The sequence below is a fragment of the Microtus ochrogaster genome, unplaced genomic scaffold, assembly GCF_000317375.1.
Source record: "Microtus ochrogaster isolate Prairie Vole_2 unplaced genomic scaffold, MicOch1.0 UNK18, whole genome shotgun sequence".
Classification (NCBI taxonomy): Eukaryota; Metazoa; Chordata; class Mammalia; order Rodentia; family Cricetidae; genus Microtus; species Microtus ochrogaster.
The window spans coordinates 1,740,629-1,764,125 of record NW_004949116.1 but is presented as its reverse complement, the minus strand read 5'-3'; the positions used below and the strand labels follow the sequence as shown (position 1 = coordinate 1,764,125).

At 44.3% G+C, this 23,497-nt stretch overlaps 1 protein-coding gene across 1 annotated transcript; it reads left to right on the top strand.

The window, feature by feature from the left end:
* The first annotated feature begins 757 nt into the window (after positions 1-757).
* On the top strand, positions 758-23,491 carry Xrcc2 (X-ray repair cross complementing 2). The gene is made up of 3 exons (XM_005367448.2): positions 758-854; positions 15,315-15,396; positions 22,432-23,491. Exons 1-3 carry the CDS (start codon positions 816-818, stop codon positions 23,145-23,147), a joined length of 837 nt encoding a protein of 278 aa, XP_005367505.1. The 5' UTR covers positions 758-815; the 3' UTR covers positions 23,148-23,491.
* Positions 23,492-23,497: the final 6 nt, after the last annotated feature.

Genomic DNA, 23,497 nt, shown 5'->3' with positions numbered 1-23,497 from the left:
CACAGTTCTTTTCAACATACATTTCTGTCCCATTCCCCTCAACTACCTACAAATAACACACCCAGCCAGAGGCTTGTGCCTCAAGAACAGACAAAAAAGAGCTTGCTTGCTCAGTAACGTTATTTTCTTTTTAGTATGCGTCCTCTGTGCCGCCCAGGTTGGTCTCTGGGGCTCAAGCGACCATCCCATGTTCTCAAGAATTGTTGGGGCCACTGGCGCACCAACAGCCCAAATCAGTGAGCTTTCTCCTCTAATTGTTTGCTGTTGTTTCTCAAAGCCCAGACTAACCTTAACTCTAGATGATTCTGCCTCAGCCTCCCCAGTGCTAACATCACAAGCGTGCACCATCATGACTGGAAGATTTACTTTAATAGTTTCTTAAAAACAAGTAGGCGCCGGTAGTGGCTCATCTTTAATCCTAATCCCAGCACTCGGGAGGCAGAGGCAGGTGGGTCTGAGTTTGTGGCCATCTTGTCTACAGAGCGAGTTCCTGGACAGCCAGGGCTTCACAACCAAAACACAACTTAAAAATCAAGTACATGTTGTTAAATTTGCCTAATAAAGACGGGTCGAGCTTAATAACAGAAAAGAAAAGGAAAGAACTAACAGACTCAGGGTCTCCAAGGAGCCCGAAGAGAAAGAGGCGGCGCATGAGACTGCCGTCACCGAGAGGGCGGAGCAGCCTTATTGCGCACGCTCGCGCCCCGCCCCCCGCCCTCACAGAGCGCATGCGCGTACGGGGCTCGCTGGTCTGACTGGCTATTGCCAAATGGCTTTGCTGGCGGCAAAGTTGAGTCTGAGGAGCTGGAGGGGCGATGTGTAGCGACTTTCTCAAAGCCGAATCCGGGACGGAGGTGAGAACGGCGGGGCTGTAGGAGGGCGGCGCATCACTAGGGGAAGTCACCCGGCGTCCAGGGCCACCGTGGGGATGCGGCGACACTCTCCATGGCGCACTGTGCTGCCTCGCTGGGGAAAGGGCGGGCCGCTAGCTGAGCATCTGTAGACGTTTTCTGGGATAGGTGATGTTTAGGTATCTTGTTTCACCTCTCTAATCTGCCTGTGGCATCGGACCCTCGCTCTCCCAGAATACATTTGTGGTCTGTCTCTCTAGAGCCTCGCAAGCCATTTCATTCAGGAATAGAACTATTAACTATGGGTGTTAATGGCTCAAGTACTGTGTAGCTAAGAGTTAGGAGTAAGAAACAATAAAAAGTGGACCAGCGTGGTGGCGCTCACCTTTAATCCCAGCACTAGAGAAGCAGAGGCAGGCAGATTTCCATGAGTTCGAAGGTAGCCTGGTTTAGATAATTCCAGGCCAGCTACGGGGCTAGTGAGACTCTCTCAAATAAACAATAATAATCGAAGCTGTATTAAAAGGTACAGTAGATGGTAAAAGCATGCCAACCAAAAGCGGGTCTGTAAGACAAACTATAGGAGGAGATACTTAGATGTTTTCAGACAGGATCTACATAGCTCATTCTTGGCCTTGAACTTGCTGTGCAACTGAGAACATTAAACTTCTTTTGTTTATTTATATAAATTATGTATATGTGTGTATGTCTGTCGGTTGGTATGTGCAGATGCATTGGAAGCCAGAAAAAGGTGTGAGATCAATTGAGTCACCTGAACCAAACTCATGCTCTCTGTAAGAGCAGTACCTATTCTTAACTTTAGAGCCATCTCTCCAGCCCCTAACCTTCAACTTCTGATCCTCCTGCCTCCCAAATGCTGGGATTTCCGAGAGTATACTAGGTTATGCCCTGCCAGGGATGGAACCCAGGAATTCATGAATACTAGGCAATGGCTCTACCACCAGAGCTACAATTTTCAACCCCTGAACTGGCGTTTTAAGGACCATCTGAAGTAGTTTGCTGAGAAGGAGGAGGAGGAGGTGACAAGTCTAAGCAGAGGGAGTAGCTCAGGCATGGTCTGAATCTACCAAGGGCAACATTTAGGGCTGGGGTTCTCAACCTGTGGGTTGTGACCCTTTTGGCAAACCTCTATCTCCAAAATCAAAGGTATTTACATTATAATTCATAATAGTAGAAGAATTATGGTTATGAAGTAGTAACAAATAATTTTAAGGTTGGGGGTTACCACAACATGAGGAGCTGTCTTAAAGGGTTGCAGCATTAGGAAGGCTGAGAACCACTGCTTTAGGAAACAGCCAGTGTCTCTATAGAGTTGGAACACAGAGAATGTTGGGAAGCGTGCTCTAAGAGATAGTGAAGGATGTGTCTCCCAGGGTAAGGAGGGGTGCACTCACGGACACAGGAAAGGACACCAACAAAGACACTGTTTCCCGCTTCTCTCCCAGTTCCCCCTCCAGGCATTTCATAGCCCTGCATAGTAAACACTATAAATATTGATAGCAATTGCTGATTTTCTTTCTTAAAAAATATTTATTTATTTATTTAGTATACAATATTCTGTCTGTATGTATGCCTGCAGGCCAGAAGAGGGCACCAGACCCCATTACAGATGGTTGTGAGCCACCATGTGGTTGCTAGGAATTGAACTCAGGACCTTTGGAAGAGCGGGCAATGCTCTTAACCTCTGAGCCATCTCTCCAGCCCCTGCTGGTTTTCATAGGGGGAAAAAAAAAGCTACAAGATAGCCCTCCTTTGCCAGCGACAAATATCAACAAAGACAAATAGCATTTACTTAAGTATAATTAGTTTTGTGTAATCACAGACATAAACTTTAAGTTTTTTATTTTATTAATTTGAATGCTTTGTCTCATGCTTATGAGTGTACCACATCTGTGCCTGGGCCCACGGAGCTCAGAAGGATCATCAGATTCCCTGGAAATAAGTTACAGGCAGTTGTGAATTGCCATTTGGATAGTAATTGAACCTGGGCCCTTTGCAAAAGCAACAAGTACTCCTTTTTTTAAAAAAATAGATATATTATTTATTTTACATCCTGTTTTCCCTACCTTTCTTCCCATTGCCTCCCCACTCCTCCCCTCCCCCACCAATCTGCTCCTCCTCTGTTTCTGTTCAGAAAGTTGATTCTGTGGGGTTTCTTGTGATGTCTTTGACCCCCCTGGCTTGTGCAGTCCTCCAGCTTGGCCTAATGCTCCAACAGTTACTGGATGAAGGGCTCTCTGATGACAATTAGGGTAGTCACCAATCTGATTACAGAAGATGACCAATTCAGGCTACATATCCAACTGTTGCTAGGAGTCTTAGCTGGGGTCATAAAATGGCCAGTTCAGGGTATGTATCCACTATTGCTGACAGTCTTAGCTGGGGTCATCCTTGTAGATTCCTGGAAGTTTTCCTGGCACCAGGTTTCTCTCCCCACCCCATCCAGCCACTCCCTCAACCCAGTCCCTCCTGTTTCCATCCCCTCCCACCCCCAGTCCACCATGAGATCTCTTCTATTTCTGCTTCCTGGGGAGATCCATGCGTCCACCCTTATGCCCTCCTATTTACCTAGCCTCTCTGGGTCTGTGGATCATAGCATGGTTATCCTTATTTTACAGCTAATGTCCACTTATAAGTGAGTACATACCTTGCTTGTTTTTCTGGTCTGGGTTAACTCCATAAAGATGATTTTTTTTTTTTTACTTCAATCCAGTTGCCTTCAAATCTCATGATGTCATTTTTTTTAACCACTGAGTAGTACTCCATTGTGTAAATGTACCACATTTTCTTTATCCATTCATCAGTGGAGGAACATCTAAGTTGTTTTCAGGTTTTGGCTGTTGCAAATAAAGCTGTATGAACATAGTTGAGCAAGTGTCCTTGTGATATGATTGAGCATCCTTTGGGTATAGACCCAAGAATAGTATCTCTGGGTCTTGAGGTAGATTGATTTCCAATTTTCTGAGAAACCACCATACTGATTTCCAAAGTTTGCACTTCCACCAGCAGTGGTTGAATGTTCCCCTTGCTCCACATCCTCTCCAGCGTAAGCTGTCATTTGTGTTTTAGATCTTAGCCATTCTGAGAGGTACAAGAATCTCAGCATTATTTTGATTTGTGTTTCCCTGATGGCTAAGGATGTTGAACATGTCTTTTAAGTGTTTCTCTGTTTTTTGAAGATTTGAGATTCTTTTTAAGAATTTTCTGTTTAGATCTGTACCCCATTTTAAAATTTGATTATTTGGTTTTTTGATGTCTAGACATGATGTCTTGAGTTTTTTATGTATTTTGGAAATCAGCCCTCTATTGGATGTGAGGATGGTGAAGATCTTTTCCCATTATGTATGCTGCCATTTTGTCCTATTGACAGTGTCCTTTGCCTTACAGAAGCTTTTTAATTTCATGAGATCCCATTTATTAATTATCAGTTTTAGTATCTGTGCTAGTGTTCTAGTAAAGAAGTTGTCTCCTGAAAAGGGATTGGGGAATGGGAGGAGAAGAGGGAAGGGGAACCGGAATTGGTATGTTTAAAAAAAAAATGTCTCCTGTGCCGTGTGATCAAGGCTATTATTTCCCACTTTTCTCTCAAGTTCAGTGTAACTGGATTTATGTTGAGGTCTTTGATGCACTTGGACTCGAGTTTGTACGGGGTGATGGATATGGATCTATGTGCATTCTTCTCCATGCCTACATCCAATTATGCCAGCACCATTTGTTGAAGACACTTTCTTTTTTCTATTGTATAATTTTGGCTTCTTTGTCAAAACTTGGGTGTCCATAGGTGTGCGAATTTATGTCTGGGTCTTTGAATCAATTCTGCTGATCCACCTGTCTGTTTTTATGCCAATACCATGTTGTTCTTATTATTATAGCTCTGTAGTAGAGCTTGAAGTCAGGGATGGTAAAGCTTCAAGAAGTTTTTTTATTGTACAAGATTGTTGTAGCTATTCTGGGTTTTGTTGTTGTTTTCATATGAAGTTGAGTCTTGTTCTTTCGAGGTCTGTAAAAAGTTGTGTTGGAATTTTGATGGAGATTACTTGACACTGAAATTGCTTTTGGTAAGATTGCTATTTTTCCTGTGTTAATTCTACCAATCTATGAACGTGGGAGATCTTTTCATCTTCTGCTATTCTCAGTTTCTTTCTAAAAAGACTTGAAGTTCTTGTCATACAAGCCTTTCATTTGCTTGGTTAGAGTCACCCCAAGATATTTTATATTCTTTGTGGCTATTGTAAAGGGTGTTGTTTCTCTGATTTTTTTTGACCTGTTTATTGTTTATATATAGGAGGGCTACTGATTTTTTTTTTTTTTTTAAGTTAAGCTTGTATCCAGCCACTTTGCTAAAGTGTTTATCAGCGGCAGGAGTTTCCTGGTGCATTTTTTTTGGGCTGCTTATGTATACTCTCATGTCATCAGCTAATAGCAATACTTTGAATTCTTCCTTTCCAGTTTGTATCCTCTTGATCTCCCCTTGTGTCCTATTGCTCTAGCTAGAACTTCAACTTGAATAGATATGGAAAGACTGCGCAGACTTTTCTTGTTTCTGATTTTAGTGGAATTGCTTTGTCTTTACAATTATTTGATGTTGATGTCAGCTTGTTGTATATTGCTTTTATTATGTTTAGGTGTATTCATTGTATCCCTGATCTCTCCAAGACTTTTATCATGAAGTAGTGTTGGAATTTTGTCAAAGGCTTTTTTCAGCATCTTATGAGATGCTGGTTTTTTTCGTTGAGTTTACAAGTTCTCTTAACCATTGAGTCATTGCTCCAGCCCCTGAAATACACTTTTTTGTTTGTTTGTTTGTTTTTGTTTTGTTTTTATGGAGACAGGGTTTCTCTGTGTTACCTTGGCTGTCTTGAATCTCGCTCTGTAGACCAGGCTGTCCTCTAATTCAGAGATCCACTTGTCTCTGCCTTCTGAGTGCTGGGATCAAAGCCATGCACCACCACCACCTGCTAAAATACACTTTTTTTAAAACAAAGAGGAAAGGATTCTACCAGGCTGCTCCTATGGCCATTTCTTTTTGCACTTCTTTTTGTCGTTGTTGTTTTGAGTCAGGGTCTCATGTAGTCCAGCCTGACTGTGAACTGTGTAGCTAAAATATCTTTGAACTCATGATGCCACTGCCTCCTGAGTACTGGGATTATAGACGTGTACCACCATGCTTGGTTTCTGCATTTTTTTTCTTACTGGAAAAAAAAAAGTTATATGAAGGTTTATCTAATTGTCAGCTTGATGGGCTTTAGAATCATCACACTGAATACAAAGGAGAAAGTGAGAAAGTGAGCTGAGCACCACCAGTACTCCTGACTGGATGCCATGCCATAGCCGCTATGCCGCTCTGCCATGATGGTCTGTGTCTCCTGGAACTGCAAGACAAAATAGACCTCCCTCCTCCTTATGCTGACTTTTGTCAGGTGTTCTCGTCTCAGCAGTTGAGACAAGTAACTAATATAAAGAGGATGGGAGAATGTATCAAAACAATACCTCCGCTGAAAGTCCCTGCAGAGCTGCTGCTGCTGTGGCTCACTGACCGGCAGAGTGCTGCCCTATGCCCAGGCTCTGGCTCTGGTCTCCAGTCCATGTACAACCAGGCAAGAGTTCAAGGCTGTCCTGTTACAGAGTGAGGTGGAGGCCAGCATGCCTTACATGAGACCCTGTCTCAAAAAAAAGAGGGTAGAATCTGGCAAGCGCCTTCTTGGGCAAAGGGCTTCCCCTGAAGCCTTACAACCCGACTTTGAACCCTAGGACCAACATGGTAAAAGACCTTAACACATGCGTCATGTCTTACCTGCATGTGCGTGAATGTGCACACTTAAATCAATGTGATAAAAAAAAAAAAAGTTCCAAGTTCCTTTTGATACTGGTAGCCTACCAGAGACGGACACTCAGACAGTTTATAACCAACTGAAAGTCTTTAGTCCTGCTGTCTGGGACCACACCCAGGTGTTGCGGGCGCACCTAGGAGTGTCCAGAATATGGTTTGTTTTTAAGGGCAGAGACCTCATCGAGGCTTGTCCCTTAGTGGCTGCAGGCGGGTTTCACAGAGTAAGTAATTTGAAGTGAGAAATTTTAACAGAAGCTACACACCGTTAACTAGCGGGCAAGGAGGGTAGAGTTGGGAGGAGAGAAAGAGGGGAGGGGTGGTGTTCCTGAGCAAACAGGCAACTAAGGTGAACAGTTAGCTGGACCCCTCCAGCTTTTTTCCTCATGAGCAAGCAGTTTTAACAAAGGCTAAGATAACTCAGCGAGGACATCCTGACCTTTGGTTCCTAGAACAGAGTTGGGTTGTTTTCCATCAAGGAGATCAGATTCTAGTCAAACCTGGAATGGCTTCAGCAAGAATACAAGATGGAGGAACAGTGTCTATCCCTGTCACACCAGAAAGGCTCAGTGTAGGCAGACAGTGCGGCCTAGTGTCTTGTTCTTCTATTTGCTGTGATAAAACGCGATGACAAAGCAATTGGGAAAGAAAGGGTTTGTTTGGCTTACACTTGGCAATTACAGCACATCATTGAGGGAAGGCAAGGCAGGAACCAGAGCAGAGGCCATGGAAGACGACCTCCTAGGATGACCTGTGGCTGGGGTTAGCACCACAATGGCCTGGGCCCTTCCTCATTATCCATTAACCAAGAAAATGCCCCACAGATTTGTCTAAGGCCAATCCGATAGACATATTTTCTCTATTGAAGTCTCTTCCCAGATGATCCTAGATTGTGTCAAATTAACAAAGAACCAACCAGCACACACCTAGCATACTCAGTGTCAGCCGTGGGGTTTTAAAAAGTCAATACCATACTTTCCCAGCTCTTTTCGGATTTTTTTATTTTTTTATTTTTTAAGATTTACTTATCTACCATGTATACAGTATTCTGCTTGCACATGTGCCTGCAGGCCTGAAGAGGGCACCAGATCTCATTACAGATGGTTGTGAGCCACCATGTGGTTGCTGAGAATTGAACTCAGGACCTTTGGAAGAGCAGCCAGTGCTCTTAACCACTGAGCCATCTCTCCAGCCCCCTCTTTTTGGATCTTATAGACATTTCTTTCTAGCTGAAAATTTAAAGCATAGTCTGGTTAACTTCCTAACAAAATCTGTGTGTTTGTTTGTACGTGTACATATTCCATACTGCATGCAGAGGCCAATTAGACTGACAGACCAGCAAACTACAGGGATCGTCTGGTCCCTACCCACCCACCTGCCACCCCTAGATGTTACATATGTGCACTCCTGCACCTGCCTCGCTTTACATAGGTCTGGGGGTCTGCATCGCAGTCCTCACGGTTGCACAGCGAGCACTTCACTCGCTGAGCCATCTCTGAGTACCTTTCCCAATTAAAGCCTAATCATATACCTAATGAAATGCTGATTTATTAAGTTTAAATGTTAGTCTATAAATTGCCTCTAGAAGCATGTATAAGGCATATCTTAGTTTTTCTTGACTTTCATGGATTTGTCTTTCCTCTTCCTCTTATAGAATGATTGCTTTTAAAAGGTAATTATAAAACAGCAGCCCTGCTGGGAATAAATTTAGAACCCTGGGATTTAATCATATTATATTGGAGTAACAGTTGTCTTTCTGTGTAATATAGACAAATGCTTTGTTCAAGATCCAAGCCTGGGTCTATGCCCTGAAGGACAATTGAATTTTGGAAGTGACTGAGGAGTCTAATTTCACATGTGGAAAGAATTAGTCTTCTGATTTTATTACATTAAATTTAAATTTTTTGGGATGGATTTTTGCTGTATTGTCCACACAGAACTAGAAACTTGAGCTCCGCCAACCTAAACCTCCCAAGTGTTAGAAACTGTAGACATGGGCCACCATGCCTAGCTCTAGTCTTCTGTCTTAGTTATTCCTGGACCAAAAGCAACTTGGGGAGGAAAGGGTTACTTCATCTTACAGCTTGTAGCCCCTCATGCAGGGAAGTCAGCAGGAAAAGCACCGGCCATGAAGGAGTGCTGCTTATTGGCTAGCCCAGCCTGCTTTCTTACAGCACCCAGGACCAGCTGCCCAGGGGTGGTACAGTGGTCCTCCCACTCAATCACTAATTTAAAAATGCTCCCCACAGGCTTGCCTACAGGCTAGTCTAGTGATAAGATTTCTTAATTGAGGTTTCCTTTCCCCAGATGATTCTAGCCTGTGTCAGGGTGACAAAACTTAGCCAGCACATCCTCTGATTTTAGTATCTGTGATAAAGCCAAACTTCCACACTGATCATATACAATCAGGGCAACTGCTTCCCACCTTTGCCCACTGCCCATCCCAGCCGCCTTTCTTCCTTCCCTCCATTTCTTTCCATGTTTATGTGGATGGAAGAGGGTGGCTTCTGGTCTTGTTGGACAGGAGCTGTTTACCTTGTTTTTTGAGACCAGGTCTGCCCCTGGGACCTGGAACTTGCCAGTTAAGATGTGCTGGTTGACCTCGCCCACCACTCCTACCCAGATTTTCCAGGAGCTTGCTGAGGGTGAAAGAAATACAGGATGGGTAGCAGAGGAAATAGAGATAAGTGCCAGCTAAGGCGTGAGACTATTTGCAGACACGTACATACATTGTAATTGGCATGAGTGTTTCTTTTTTTTTAATTTTATGATTTATTTATCTTTATTTTATGTGCATTGGTGTGAAGGTGTCAGATCTCCTGGAACTGGATTTTCAGACAGTTGTGAGCTGCCATGTGGGTGCTGAGAATTGAACCTGGGTTTATCTAGAAGAGCAATCAGTGCTCTTAACCGCTGAGAACGTGTTTATGCATATATACACTTGCGTTAAATAATAGTTGTCTTTTCTCTCCTCTATTTCAAATAATGTGACATCAATTGAGACAATAGTGGTTATCGTTTATTTTATGAAGCACTAAAAGACTAAAACATTTATCAGGGGACATTGTCATCTATTCTAAAATATATAATATGTTTGCAGTTGTGCATGGGATAGTTATATCATGCTAGGTAGAATTATGACCTAGTTATTATTTTTCATTTGGATATTAAGGATGACATGGATGTGATTGTGTGTCAGGTTGACAAAGTATGGCCTGCTATGGCTAATCTTGGTTGTCATCTAGATTATATCTAGAATCAACTAAAACGCACACCTGTGGGAAATTTTTCTTAATTGAACCTTTTGAGGTGGGAAGACCTACCCTAAATCTGGGCCACATTTTCTGCTGGCAGCCCACATAAAAGGGCGTGAAAGAAGGAAGCTTCTTGCGTTTTCCCTGCTTGCCTTCATTCCCATTGGCAAGTTCTTCTGTTCTGTTACTAAGGCATTCCTTTATTGGGATTAGAACCTACTTCTTTGAGGTTCTGACGTATATTGAAGACCAACTGAGACATCCAGCTTCATGGACTGAACAACTTACCAGACTCTTGGCCTTTCTGTCAGGGGCAACCATTGTTGGGCTGGCCAGACCACAGCCTATAAGCCACTTAAAATGGGCATCTGTACAGGGAGTGCTGTCCTGCTACAGAGGGTACTGCTGCAGGAATGGTGCCGTTACTAGAAAGGTTCAGTGTTTGTTTCAGCTGTGAAGATGCCTGAAAAAAGGAAAAAGCAGTTGTCTCAGCAGGATTGACTTGACCCCCATTTAATAGGTTCAGAAACTCAGCTTAGCGCCTGTGCATACATCTCAGCCCTTGGCAGTGACTCCAAGGTTGTATGGCAGAGTAGAGAATTCTAAGTTTTAGAGACCAAAGTGATTTTGACTAAATCCTAGTTCTGGAATTTATAAGTTTTCTCATATAAAAAATGGAATAACAATAAATGAGATCGCTGTGTCAGTTAAAGGACACACAGACTCTGCTAGCACAGTAAACACAGACAGTAGCTGTTATGGTAATAGTGACAAAGCATGGCACATACTGATCTTCAGCCTGGTGACGCGCGGCTACCAACTGAGCCATCTTGCTAGCCATGAAGGTTAGGTTTTTGTTTTGTTTTTAATTTTTGTTTGTTTGTGTGTGTGTGTGTGTGTGTGTGTGTGTGTGTGTGTGTGTGTGTGCGCACGTGAGTACATGCACCATACATGTGTACCAGTGCCCATGGTAGCCAAGAATGTCAAATATTATTCCTAATAATTTGAAAACTGGCTTTGATTCCATTTCCCTCATTGACATTTAAATCATTGATTCTGCTTTCTGTTAGCTGTTTAGGGGAGTATGAGAGAGCCCAGCCTTCTCTACGTGGTAGCCGCCAGGGTGATGTGTTGAAATGACCACGATAAGCTCATACTTGCATCATAGTTACTCTGTCGCTCACAAGGAAGTATTTTTTTGCTTTCCTCACTTAATGGAGGAGAAATCTCAAGTTTGCAGAAGTGGCCGGGCTTTCTGGTTCTGCAGTCCTAGGTGTCTGTCTTTAACTGCTGGAGACTGCTTCTTGCTGCATAGGGTCAGACCTTTTGTTTTGTCTACTCAGATGTGGATTAGTGACTTTTCTCATTGTTGTAACCACTGATAAACAACTTAAGAAAGAGTGTGTTTCAGCTTACAGTTTAAGGGTACAGTCTGCCGTGCAGAGAAAGGCATGGCAGCAGGAAGTCTCACTTTGGCAGGGGTGTTCACTCATATTTTGGCAGAACAGGTACCAGAGGACAAGAAACCTTAAAGTCCAATCCCAGTGACCCACTTCTTCCAGCCAGGCCTCACCTCAGTTGAGGTTCATCCCCAACTGTGGATGAAGTGTCGAGAAACATGAGTTCATGGGAGTGGGGAACATTTTACGTTCAGGTGAAAGCAATCTGCTCCTGGTTTACTGTTGTTTTTACTCTTTGGGGGCCCGCCACCCAGCTCACAAATCCATGGAGACTTATTCTTACTTATGAATGCCCAGCCTTAGCTTGCCTTGTTTCTAGCCAGCTTTTCTAACTTAAATTATCCCATTTCTCTTTAACTACTATATTTTGCCTCTGGGCTTTTTACCTTTCTTTTTTCTAAATATCCTTCTTTCCTTCTTACTCTTCTTCCTGTCCTTCTCTTGCTCCTCCCTTTCCTGCCCACTCTCACTTTTCTCTAGCCTAGATTTGTCCTCCTATTTATTTTCTCTGCCTGCCAGCCCCACCTATTCCTCTCTCCTGCCTAGCTATTGACTGTTCAGCTCTTAATTAGACCAGTCAGGTGTTTTAGGCAGGCAAAGTAATACAGCTTCACAGAGTTAAACAAATGCAACATAAAAGAATGCAACATATCTTTACCTCATAAACAAATATTCCACAGCATAAATGAGTGTAACGCATCTTAAACTAATATTCCACAACAGGTCCCCAGTGCCTTAGGGCCATCTCACAGTACAAATCAGCATTTATTCCAGTATCAGAATTTTATAAAGATCAGAATCTTTAACAGCAGCAACACTGTTCAAAGGCTAATGTCTCTTTTGAGACTTAAGGCAGTCTCTTAATTCTGACACCCACTCCCCATAAAATCAAATATCAAGCAACATATTTCTAATATACAAGGCATAGAGTGAACATTCCCATGACAAAAGAGAGGAATGAGGAATGGGAGTACGGGGAAAGATCAACCGAAACAAGACTGAAGCCTAGCCCTGCAAATGTTAAATCCTGCAGCTCCGTATCTAGCGCCTGGCACTCTGGGTGGACTTGGGTTTCTGTTGTGATGTTTGAATCCACTGAGACAAAACAAAGACTAAGGCACAATTCAAATTTAGATTAAATGAATTTCTTTTACAGATTTATTTATTGTGTATACAGTGTTCTGCCTATACGTCTGCTTACAGGCCAGAAGAGGGCACCAGATCTCATTACAGATGGTTGTAAGCCAAGATATGGTTGCTGGGAATTGATCTCAGGGCCTCTGGAAGAGCAACGGCCAGTGTTCTTAACCTCTGACCCGTCTCTCCAGCCCAGATTAAATGAATTTATTCTTCCTGCTAGCAGAAGGACAGCATGCTGTGTTGCAATGGGGTTAAGGTGGGGTTTTAACATTAGAAAGGTGTGCATTACAGCTCTGCATAGAAACTACAGTGGGCAAGAACATTGCTTTACTTCCCTCACTGTTTCTTGCTTTCCCACTATGTAGTAACAAAAGGCCATCCCTTTCCTGAGTGACCAGCAGGAGTCACAGAAGCAGAGGCAGCTGTCAGTGCCTCCCAGCCCTTTACCCTATTCCTATCTCACCTGCAGGCCACTGGGCCCTCCCAGGTGTTCCAGAGCTAAAGGTCACCGGCCCTTAAGGGTTTCTTTAGTCCTCACAGGGGACCTGTGTGAATTATTACCCAGGTCTAATGGCTGGGATAGAGTCGTTCATTCTGTGTCATGAGTGTAGGGCTGACTGTCAGGTTCCCACAGCTCCAAAGGACTTGGGAATACCCCTGCATTTCAGCTCTGGCCGGCAGCACACATAGCTTCCTCTCATGAGCCGCTCCATGCTATAGATTTTCGTAGGGGATGTTTCACGGTCCTGCATCTTTTGAGGTTTCTACTGAAACTTAGACTTCATCATCACAGCTTCACATAACGACCTCCAAACCTGCCACACAGTGCTCTTCTCCACAGCTTTCGGTACCTATAGCGTCAGGCACCGTTACTCTCGCGGTTTGTATGCCTGTAACCAGGGCATGGCCTAAATGTTCCCCCATCTTGAGATTTCTGCCACCAAACAAATACATACTTTTATATTCAGGCTCACCAAGTTCGAAATGCAGCCAGATTTTTTACTAGAATGTAGCTTGAACGATCTAGCTCCATTTCCAGTGGGAAGTGGGCCTTCACTGTCTGCATTTCTCTCTTCAGTCTGGTCTTCCAGACTCCCACCGGGATGTCCCGTCAAGCTCCGCATGCAGCTTTCTAGAGCTGTTCTGCCCATAGCTCAAAACTCTTTCCCATTCCTCCTGCAAACCAATTCCAGAGGCCTGAGAACTGCCCCCTCCCGGTCAGGCTCATCACAGCAACCCCCCCCCCCCCCACACACACCCTTGTTTTCTGTATTAGTTGCTTTTCTCTTTTCTGCAACCAGATACCCAGCAAAAACAGCTTAAGAGTTCACTTTAAGTTCATCGTGGTGGGAAGCTCATGACAGCAGGGGTTTGGTCACAACTCATCCTTGGCCAGGAACTAAGGGAAGATGCAAGTGTTTGCTTTTGTTAGCTATGTCAGTGTGACACAGCCTAGAATCAGCTGAGGAATTGCCTAGATCAGACTGCCCCATGGGCTGGCTGTGGCTGTCTAGGTGCTGGCCATGGGCTGTTTAAGAAAGCTGGCTGAACTTGAGGCAGAGAGCAACAAGCAGTGTTCCTCCATGGTTTCTGGTTCTGGTGTCTGCTTTTGTAGGCCTGGCTTCTCTCTGTGATGAGCCGTGACTGGAAGTATAAGCCAGGTAAATCCTTTCCTTCTCTAAGCTGCATTTGTCAGTGTTTTATCACAGCAGCAGAAGGGAAACTAGGACCCTACAGCTCAGCTTACTTTCCTTCTTCCTGTCTAGTACCCTGGCCTGTGATGGCACTGCACACATTCACGGAGGTTCTTTCCTCTTGAGTTGAACCTCACTGGAACACCCTCATAGATATGCCCAGAGGTATATGTCCTTGGTGGTTCTACCCCAATCGAGAAGCCCCCTGTTTCATGCAGCAAGCTCTTGCAGCTCAAATCAGCGTTTACTCTGCCTGCAGCCATGCTCTTCATGCATTTTGGCTGCACCCTCTTGTGCCTGCTGCACCACCTGTGGCCCGGGTACTTGGACTCCTACTTACTTTTAAATACAGCTAAGTCTAGCGCTCTTTAGGGAACCTTTCCTCTGCCTTCCCCCTTTGGGGAAAGACAAAATGATAAAATGAGGCAAATTAAATCAGACCACTGTATAACTAACTGGTATAAGTACAAAAACTGTTGCTGTCCAATACACCAATGGTAAGTAGCTTGTCTTATACCCTGCAGTTGTTGTTTATTCCTTTGAGGGGTCAGACTTATTTTGCATAGTAGATCTGATATATAAATTAAAAATTAAATATTTTAAAAATAAATGAACAGACCTAGGAATGGTGGCATGTACCTTTAACACCAGCACTTGGGAGACAGAGAGCAGGGGGGGTCTCTGTGAGCTTTTTAGGCCAACTATATGTCTACAGCAAGTCCCAAGCCAGCTACATACCAGGGACTGCAGACATGGCTCTGAGGTAAATGTTGCTGCTCCAGCAGAGGCCCCGTTAGGTTTGCAGCACCCACACTGGTACTTACCCCACTGTTAACGCCAACCCCTCCCCTGGCCTGGAGCACCTGTTTACACGTGGCATAGAAACACACATAAATATGAAGTCTTTAAACGTAAACATAGTGCTTCTCCTAAATTATATTCCCCTGTTAGTATTTTCCTCTAAATCTTCAAATTACGATCGTAGATTTTTAAAATTTACATAAATATGTATTTCTAGGATGTTGTATCCTTTTAAGTAATGACTTTTCCTTCTCTTCTTTTGGAAGCTCCTTGCCCGACTTGAAGGAAGGAGCTCCTTGAAAGAACTCGAACCCAACCTGTTCGCTGATGAAGACTCACCAGTGCATGGTAAAACACAGCGCTTAGCGGGAAAGCCTGTGGGAGGAAGTTCTGTGGGGCCAGTTTGCACACGATCTCATGGGCACCTGCATTCATACACCTAGTCGTAGAGGAAGGGCACCAGCACAGGTGGTAGCTCCAGGCCCTCCTGTCTGTCAAGGATATCATCTTCAGCACACACACTGGCCTCTTTCAGCACACGGTATTCATGGGAATTCTGCCTGGCCTAGTTTTCGTTCTTTCTCATTAGACGTTTGCAGAGCTGCAAGAGTCCTGAGATTCCCAGTTGTTCTCTTAATGTTTCTCCAGCGGGAAAAAGCAGGAAAGTTTACAGGGAACCTTGAGTGCTTGAGCTTAGTTACAGCGTAATGCATAGAATTTGGGTGTCTAATTGATTGTGAGCCACTTTTTGACGTGACTTCTGCCGTGATCCTAGCCGTGGTGTGTTCGTACATTCCAGGGTGGGGGTGTGAGGATTAGAAGTGTTAGGTAGGGGAACAGAGACACGGGATAGTGCCGGGAGGGCAACTCGGCAGATCCTCACTGCGGAATTCCCGAGTTGTAAGTTCTGAGTTTGCCCTTGCTTAATTTCCACACAGTTTTATACCCCAGTACGAAAGGGGGAAGAAGACAAAAAGACACGTGGACACACGGCCCAAAGGACAACCAGAACAGTCGTCTGCTCAGTCATTTACTTGAGACATTAAGCCGCTAGTTATTGAGAAAAGTATTTGATGTTTGGGGCAGTGAACCCAGCCTAGACCAAGTATCCTGCAGGTAGCCACTCCCTAAATCAAACCTCCTATTTCCGGCTGGAGAGATGGCTCAGCGGTTAAGAGGTTAGGAGCACTGGCTGCTCTTTCGGAGGTCCTGAGTTCAATTCCCAGCAACCACATGGTGGCTCACAACCATCTGTAATGAGATCTGGTGTCCCCTTCTGGCCTGCAGGCATGCATGCAGACAGAACACAGTATGCATAATAAATAAATATTTTAAAAAACAACTCCTATTTCAAAAGAAGGAGCAGAGTATGCTTGAATTCTCTGGCCTTTGGTCATGGTGGAGCCGATCTACCTGTCTGGACCATCTTAACATCCAAAACTCCAAGTAAGCACACCCTAGGTCAGGATAGTTTGTTTTGTAGCCACACCTTTGCGGACAACTTTGAAAGAACAAAAATAAGCTCAAACTCTCTGACCTTCAGCCAAGATGGAATGGGCTCACATTTTGAGTCTCCACAATAATCGAGTTGTCTTTAATATATATAGCCTCACAGTTTTTTTAACTGTCACCCCAGAAAGAAACCCATCTGTACTGATAGTCAGCCCTGGGTCACCACAGCCAGCTTTCTCTGTGGACTTGCCCTTTCTGGCAGTCTTGTGTAATTAAGGTGGCCCTTCACGTCTGTCTTTGTCATGTATCAGTAGCACACCCCCTCCCCCTTTAAGGTTTATTTTATGCATATGATTGTTTTGCCAATGTGTACATCTGTGTGCACGTGGGTGCTTGGTCCCTGCCAAGATCAGAAGAGGGTGTAGATTCCCTAGAACTTGAGTTACAAATGCCTGTGAACTGTGATGTGGGTGCTGTGAATGGAACCCACACCCTTTGCAAAAGCAGCAAGTACTCTTAACTACTGAGCATGACTCCAGTTCAGTAGCCAGTTCTGTTACTGCATAGTCCCACTGTGAGACTGCACTATCGCTTGCTTCTGAATTTTGGAAGCTTTGAACGGTTCTGCCATGATTTTATTCACAAGTTTTTCTGTGGATAGATAGGGTTTGGGTTCTTTTAAATAGCACATAGAGAGGAGATTGTTAGCTTATAAGGCAATGCTTCATCTTTGAAAAAATAGCCAAAGTGATTTCTAAAATAGCTTCACGTTTTACCTGCGACCTTCAGTGAAGCATCTGTTCCTAATCCCCCACGTCCTAGGACTAATTATCAATATGTCTTTGTGGCTATAGCAACCTGGTCAGTTCAGAGTGACACCCTGCTGTGCTTCTTTGCCCCTCCCTGGGGGCTGGCTAAGTTGCTTGCCTCCACCTGAGCTCACTCACAGTTTGCCCGCCCTTTTAGAAGAAATGTCAGATATTTGCTGATTTTAAAACCAAGTTCCCTTTCATTACCGCATTGTAGTGGCTTTTACATGTTTTAGGTAGAAGATGCATATCCAGTAGATGAAGCTGCACTGTGTCTGTCCACCCATTGTCTGGACTATGTTGATCTCCCTTGAGGCACGGCATGGTTAACTTGAGATTTTAGTGTCTCTTCTGTTGTTCCTATTTTAGTGTCGTGCACAAGACTCTTAGTCCCTATTCCAAGGTCAGAAAGACGTACAGCCAGGTGGTCCCAGCATTTGGGAGATTGAAGCAGGAAGTTCAAAGTTTGAAGCTAGTTTATTGTGTGTAGCAAGATCCTGTCTCAAAAAATAAACAAGAAGATCTCTAGTTTGTCATTAGTTTGTTTTCATTCTTTTCTGGTTAGAAATGCATGCTTCCTTGATTCAAGACCTTTTAAATATACTGAGGCTTGTGCTGTGGTCTGACCAGTGGTTTATTACTCCATGTGCACTGTGGTTGTGTGTTCTCCTGTGCCTGGTCCAGGCGCTCTCTAGATGACTCTTGGTTCTGGCTCTTAGTGCTAACTTCTGCTTCCTTGCTGCACTTGTTTGCAGCTGTTCTGTTTCTAGAGTAGCTATTAACATCTGGCCGTTACCTAATTCTCCCTTCAGTTCCATCTATTGGCTTCCTGGGCTTAGGCTTTGAGTATTATGCATACAAAAGTTTATTATTGTTTATGTCTTATTGCTGACTGACTCATTCATCATTATAAAATGTGTCCTTTATACCTCATACATTAGGATGACATTATTTAAAACAAATGCAAAGAACTAAGTGTTGGCAAGACTGTGAGGAAAGCAAAATTATCATGTATCTCTGCTAAGACGGGAAAAGGTACAATCGATACTGAGGACAGTGTAGAGCTTCCACAGAAGTTAGTGGAACGATGATGCCACATCTTCAAAAAGCAAACAAATGTCCATCAGGGGTTGAAAGGGTAATCCCAGACTGACGGCTGAGCAGGTGTCACCGTAGGTTTGAGGCTAGCCTGGCTACAAAGTGAGACTTCCAGACTTACACACAAATAAACAAGAAAGCAGTATATGCATACAGTGAAACCCTTTCACACACATGTGGATGAAACCTAAGAACCAGGACTAGAGATAGCTTATCAGTCAAGAGTTTGGTCTGCTCTTCCAGGGAGCCAGAGTTTGGTTCCCAGCACCCACATCAGGCAGTTCGTAACCCCCTCAGCTAGGGGACTTCTGGCTGACACTTCTGGCTCCCCTAGGCTCTTACTCTCACTACACATTCCTACACATATACATATAATTTGAAAAAAAATTAAGACTGATAGACTAGGTGGACTAAGACAAACCACATGATTTTTCTTACCTGGGGTATTAAAAGCACTTAAACAGATACAGAGCTGCAGCTTTGCAAGATCTGGAATTTACTAAGTAGCCCAGGCTGACCTTGAACTTGTAGTTGTCCTCAAATGCCTCAACATTCATCACTCAGAGATTACAAAAAACCAACACATCTAGTTTATTTCATATATTTTTAGCCTACACATACTTGCATGCACACACTATTCCAAATAATAACTCTTGTTTTATTTTTTTTATTTATTATTATTATTTTTTTTTTTTTTGGTTTTTCGAGACAGGGTTTCTCTGCGGCTTTGGAGCCTGTCCTGGAACTAGCTCTGTAGACCAGGCAGGTCTCGAACTCACAGAGATCCGCCTGCCTCTGCCTCCCGAGTGCTGGGATTAAAAGTTCATTGTGTGTGGTATTACTGCAACCATTTCAGCCTTGTGGTGGTGCACACCTCTAATCCCAACTACTGGGATCAGGAGTTCAAGGCTAGCCTTAGCTTCATAGAGAGTTCAAAACTACCTGGCTATCTGATGCTGTCTCAAGAAGAAGGATGGTGGTGGGGAAAGCACTGGACTGCTCTTTACACAGTGTCTGTCCTTTTCTTTTACTTGCTGCTTGGTTTATGAAGTGTGTCCATTGTTGAATGCTCTCATCTGGATCCTGACTTTTTCTTCCATTTTGCCTCTCAGCTTTTGACTGAATATTTAATTCACTTAAGTTAGTGTAACTACGGATGAGATGAGATGAATTGTGACCATTTTACTCCCTGTTTTGTATTTTATACCTTTTCTGTTTCACTAATTCTCCTTTTCTGGTTTCTGTTGTTTTGTTCTAAATAGATTAGTCTAGCATATTGTCTTTTTTCTAAGATTTGTTTATTTTATATAATATGTGTACCTGTCTTGCCTGCCTATAAGTCTGTGCCCATGGAGGCCAGGAGAGGATATTGAATTCCCTGGATCTGGAGTAGTAGGTGGTTGTGAGCCACCATCTGAGTTCTGAGTCCTCTGGAAGAGCATCCAGTGCTCCTAACTGCTGAGCCATCTCTCCAATTCCTCTACTGTACTATTTTAAATCCCTTGCTACTCTCTTTCATAATTTTAAAACTATTTTCCTGGTCATTAATTAATGTCTTAATTTATAACAGTTTAGTTTGGATTGATGTCAGCTTGTTAGTCATTCCCTGGTGGGGAGGTCTAGTTAGTCTTCACCATCTTTGTGCTCTTTCCCATTATATCTGTGCGCATGTGTCCACCAGAATGTTTCATTTTACTGAGTGAAAGTGATTGGAAATAGTAGTACAAGTTTGAGGGCTGTGTGGTTTTGTCTGTTTGAGTGTGGGCCTAAGATTCACTGTGAAGTTGACCCTCAGGCGTGCTGGGATAAAAGTGTCTATCACCACACCCAGCTTAAAGGTGTTTTGCTTTCATTTTTTAATGTGAATATTTCAAAAGGGAACGTTATGTTGGGAATCTCAATGTCCAGATTTGTGCTTGGTGAGTAGAAATGCAAGTGAAGGGACACTAAGAAAGTTTTCTGGAAAGAAAAATAGTTTGAGGACTAAGGCAAGGAAATAATTTGATTTGTTATTTGATTGTCCAGCTGGCCCCAGATGTCATCATGTAAGGGTCACATCCTGCAGGACTCAGCAGCTCCAGTGCGCACAGGCAGAAGGGTGACATAAACATACTCCTCCTCTCTTCTGCCATCTGCACACTCACGGTTCCTGTGCTGCTTTGTGTCTGACTTTGTGCCACTGTCTACTGTCCTTTCCCTCAGCCCAAAGGACTCTGGGATTGCTGGTTCAGCAGATCTCTGTCCCTGTACTCCATAGGTAAGCATGTCATTTCACACGTGCTTGTACTCACAAGTTAGGCCTTAGGAAAGCAACCGTGTGTTAGGGCAAGGCTTTGTAGCATATCTTTGCATCACATGTTATAGAAATACCCTCATGTTTAGTCACTACCAAAAAATGTGTACTTACATTTAATGTGCTGTAAAACTAGACAGGAGCTCAGCTGACACAGCACACACCAATGACGGGGTTCTAGACGGGGTTCTAGGTCACTACCACTTCTAGCATCTGTTACAGGAAGTTTATGGTGCAGAAAGATCCTTGGGCTCTGCGCTGTGGAAGCATTTTAATGCATTTGCAGCTGGAGGCTGTTTTCTGCACTGCCCAGTTTCTGAGTCCTCAGAACTAGGAATTATGATCGGCAAATCCAGTGTGTTGGCTCCACAGTTAGGCTAGTGATTGCTGTGGCCTTTTTCTTACGTATTCTAAAGGCTGTAGCTCTGACTCTTGCCTCAGTCTCTTAGCCCTGACTCCTCCTAGCATCTACTCAAGAGGAGCTGTCAGGGCCAAACCATCCAGATTTCCCCAGCTGTTCAGTGCCAAGCTCCAGGGTTTTTGTTTTTTTTTCTCCGCCTCCTCTTCTTGTTTGCTTCAAGTTGTACTTGGCTGGATAAGGGCGCTAACTTTGTGTGTGTGTATGTGACAACAAACATAACAAAGATCATAACTTCAAGGGAAGATACATGGACTGTCCCATTTATAAAGCATACTGTTTGAACATGTTTACATATGTTTTACTGATCTTATAAACATGTACAATTTTTTTCCTGTATATACGAATAATACACATACACACACACAACTTAAAGAAGGAAATACTCACTTTGGCTTATGGTTTCAGTGGGTTCTTGGCCCCAGTACTACCATCGTGGAAAGACTGTTCTTCACTTTTGGAGGTCAGGAAGTGGCCAGGACAAAAATTCTCCAGAGACACACATCAGTGGCTTGTTTTTTTCAGCTAGCTCCCACCACTTTTTCCCCCTCCCATTAAACACCATCATATGAAGTCATCAAGGGATTGACCCATCGTGATAGCAACTCTCCCCAGACATGCCCTGAGTTGTTATTCACTGGCCAGACACTTCCAAATCCAGTCAGTGATGCCCAAGATTCCACAGCTGCTAAGGTGGCGTCTCCTATCAGTGTTAGGGTCCTGAGAGGCTTGGGATGCCTGCTGTAGGTTTCTACCTTATGCTTTTGCATGGTCGGCTGTGTCCCTCACCTTCTACGTCAGCACTCTGTACAGCAGGCCATGTGGACTGTAAGCTCCTGGGACTTCTGTCTCCCTCCCATTTCGCTACAGGAATGCTACTGCATCAGCGTCACGTGGGCTCTGAGACCCGAACTCAGGCTCAAGCACAGAAAGCAGTGAGGCTGCAGTGGCCTGAGTCACCCAGGCCCATAGGAGCTTCCCTCTTGCTGTGTGTGTTCTCTTGGTGCCAGTTACTCTCACTGCTGGGCTGAGGGTGTGGCTCAGTGGTAGAGCTGCTTCCTACCACAGCTAAGGACCTGGATGTCATCTTCAGCACCAACCAAAAAACTTTTTTTTTTTACACTGGGTCCTTTCTCAAAGATGCTGTATGAATTTCCTTATTTATCTATGTTTGTCGTGCAGATCCACGCTAACAGATGGATTTAGGTGTTTAATTTGCACTTGGGTACAGCTCTCTGTAAGGGTCTGAGACATGTTCTGTGTCTCGCTGTTGCCCTGCTGCGTCTTGACTGATGTTTCTGAATTTTACACAGGTGATATTCTCGAATTTCATGGTCCAGAAGGAAGGGGAAAAACGGAAATGCTTTATCACTTAACAGCCCGGTGTATACTTCCAAAATCAGAGGGCGGACTGCAAATAGAGGTCTTATTTATCGATACAGACTACCACTTCGACATGCTCCGCCTTGTGACGGTTCTGGAGCACAGGCTGTCGCGGAGTTCGGAGGAAGCCATCAAGCTCTGCCTGGGAAGGCTCTTCCTGGCCTACTGCAGCAGCAGCATGCAGTTACTGCTCACGCTGCACTCCCTGGAGGCGCTCTTCTGTGGCCATCCCTCCCTCTGCCTCCTCATAGTGGATAGCCTGTCGGCTTTCTACTGGACAGACCGCGCCAGTGGAGGAGAAAGCGTGGCCCTGCAGGAATCTACTCTGAAGAAGTGTTCTCAGCTCCTAGAGAGACTCGTCACTCAGTACCGCTTGCTGCTTGTCGCCACAACGCAAAGTCTAATGCAGAAAGCCTCAGACCCGGCACAGGGGCCTTCTTCCTCCAAGCTTCCAGGCGACGGGGCCCTGGACTACAGAGCCTATCTCTGCAAGGCCTGGCAGAAGGCGGTGAAGCACAGAGTCATCTTCTCCAGAGACGACCAGTCAGAGAGCAGCCGCTTCTTGTTGGTTTCACATCATTTAAAAAGTAACAGTTTAAAAAAACACACTTTTATGATCAGAGAAAGTGGGGTGGAGTTTTGTTGATTTGTCATCAAAAAGGCTTTGGAGAGCTCTGAGGCAAGTCTTTAAAAGTCTTCTATAGGCTAAAGTGGTTTGATTCTGAAGGTTTTGATTCTGGGGAAATTAATACAAACAGTGCAGTAAGCTTGAAGCTCCTCTGTCCCTCTAGGCTCTGGAAGGCGTCCAGCACGCTGCACCCCACTGTTCCTCTAGGCTCTGGAAGGCGTCCAGCACACTGCACCCCACTGTTCCTCTAGGCTCTGGAAGGCGTCCAGCACACTGCACCCCACTGTCCCTCTAGGCTCTGGAAGGTGTCCAGCACGCTGCACCCCACTGTCCCTCTAGGCTCTGAAAGGCGTCCAGCACGCTGCACC

What these genes read in the sequence shown, in the direction of transcription:
- Xrcc2 (XM_005367448.2), top strand. Translation starts at nt 816, where the DNA reads ATGTGTAGCGACTTTCTCAAAGCCGAATCCGGGACGGAG. An exon ending in AAGCCGAATCCGGGACGGAG is followed by an intron (nt 855 to 15,314) that starts GTGAGAACGGCG and finishes TTCTTTTGGAAG; the next exon opens with CTCCTTGCCCGACTTGAAGG. An exon ending in TGAAGACTCACCAGTGCATG is followed by an intron (nt 15,397 to 22,431) that starts GTAAAACACAGC and finishes AATTTTACACAG; the next exon opens with GTGATATTCTCGAATTTCAT.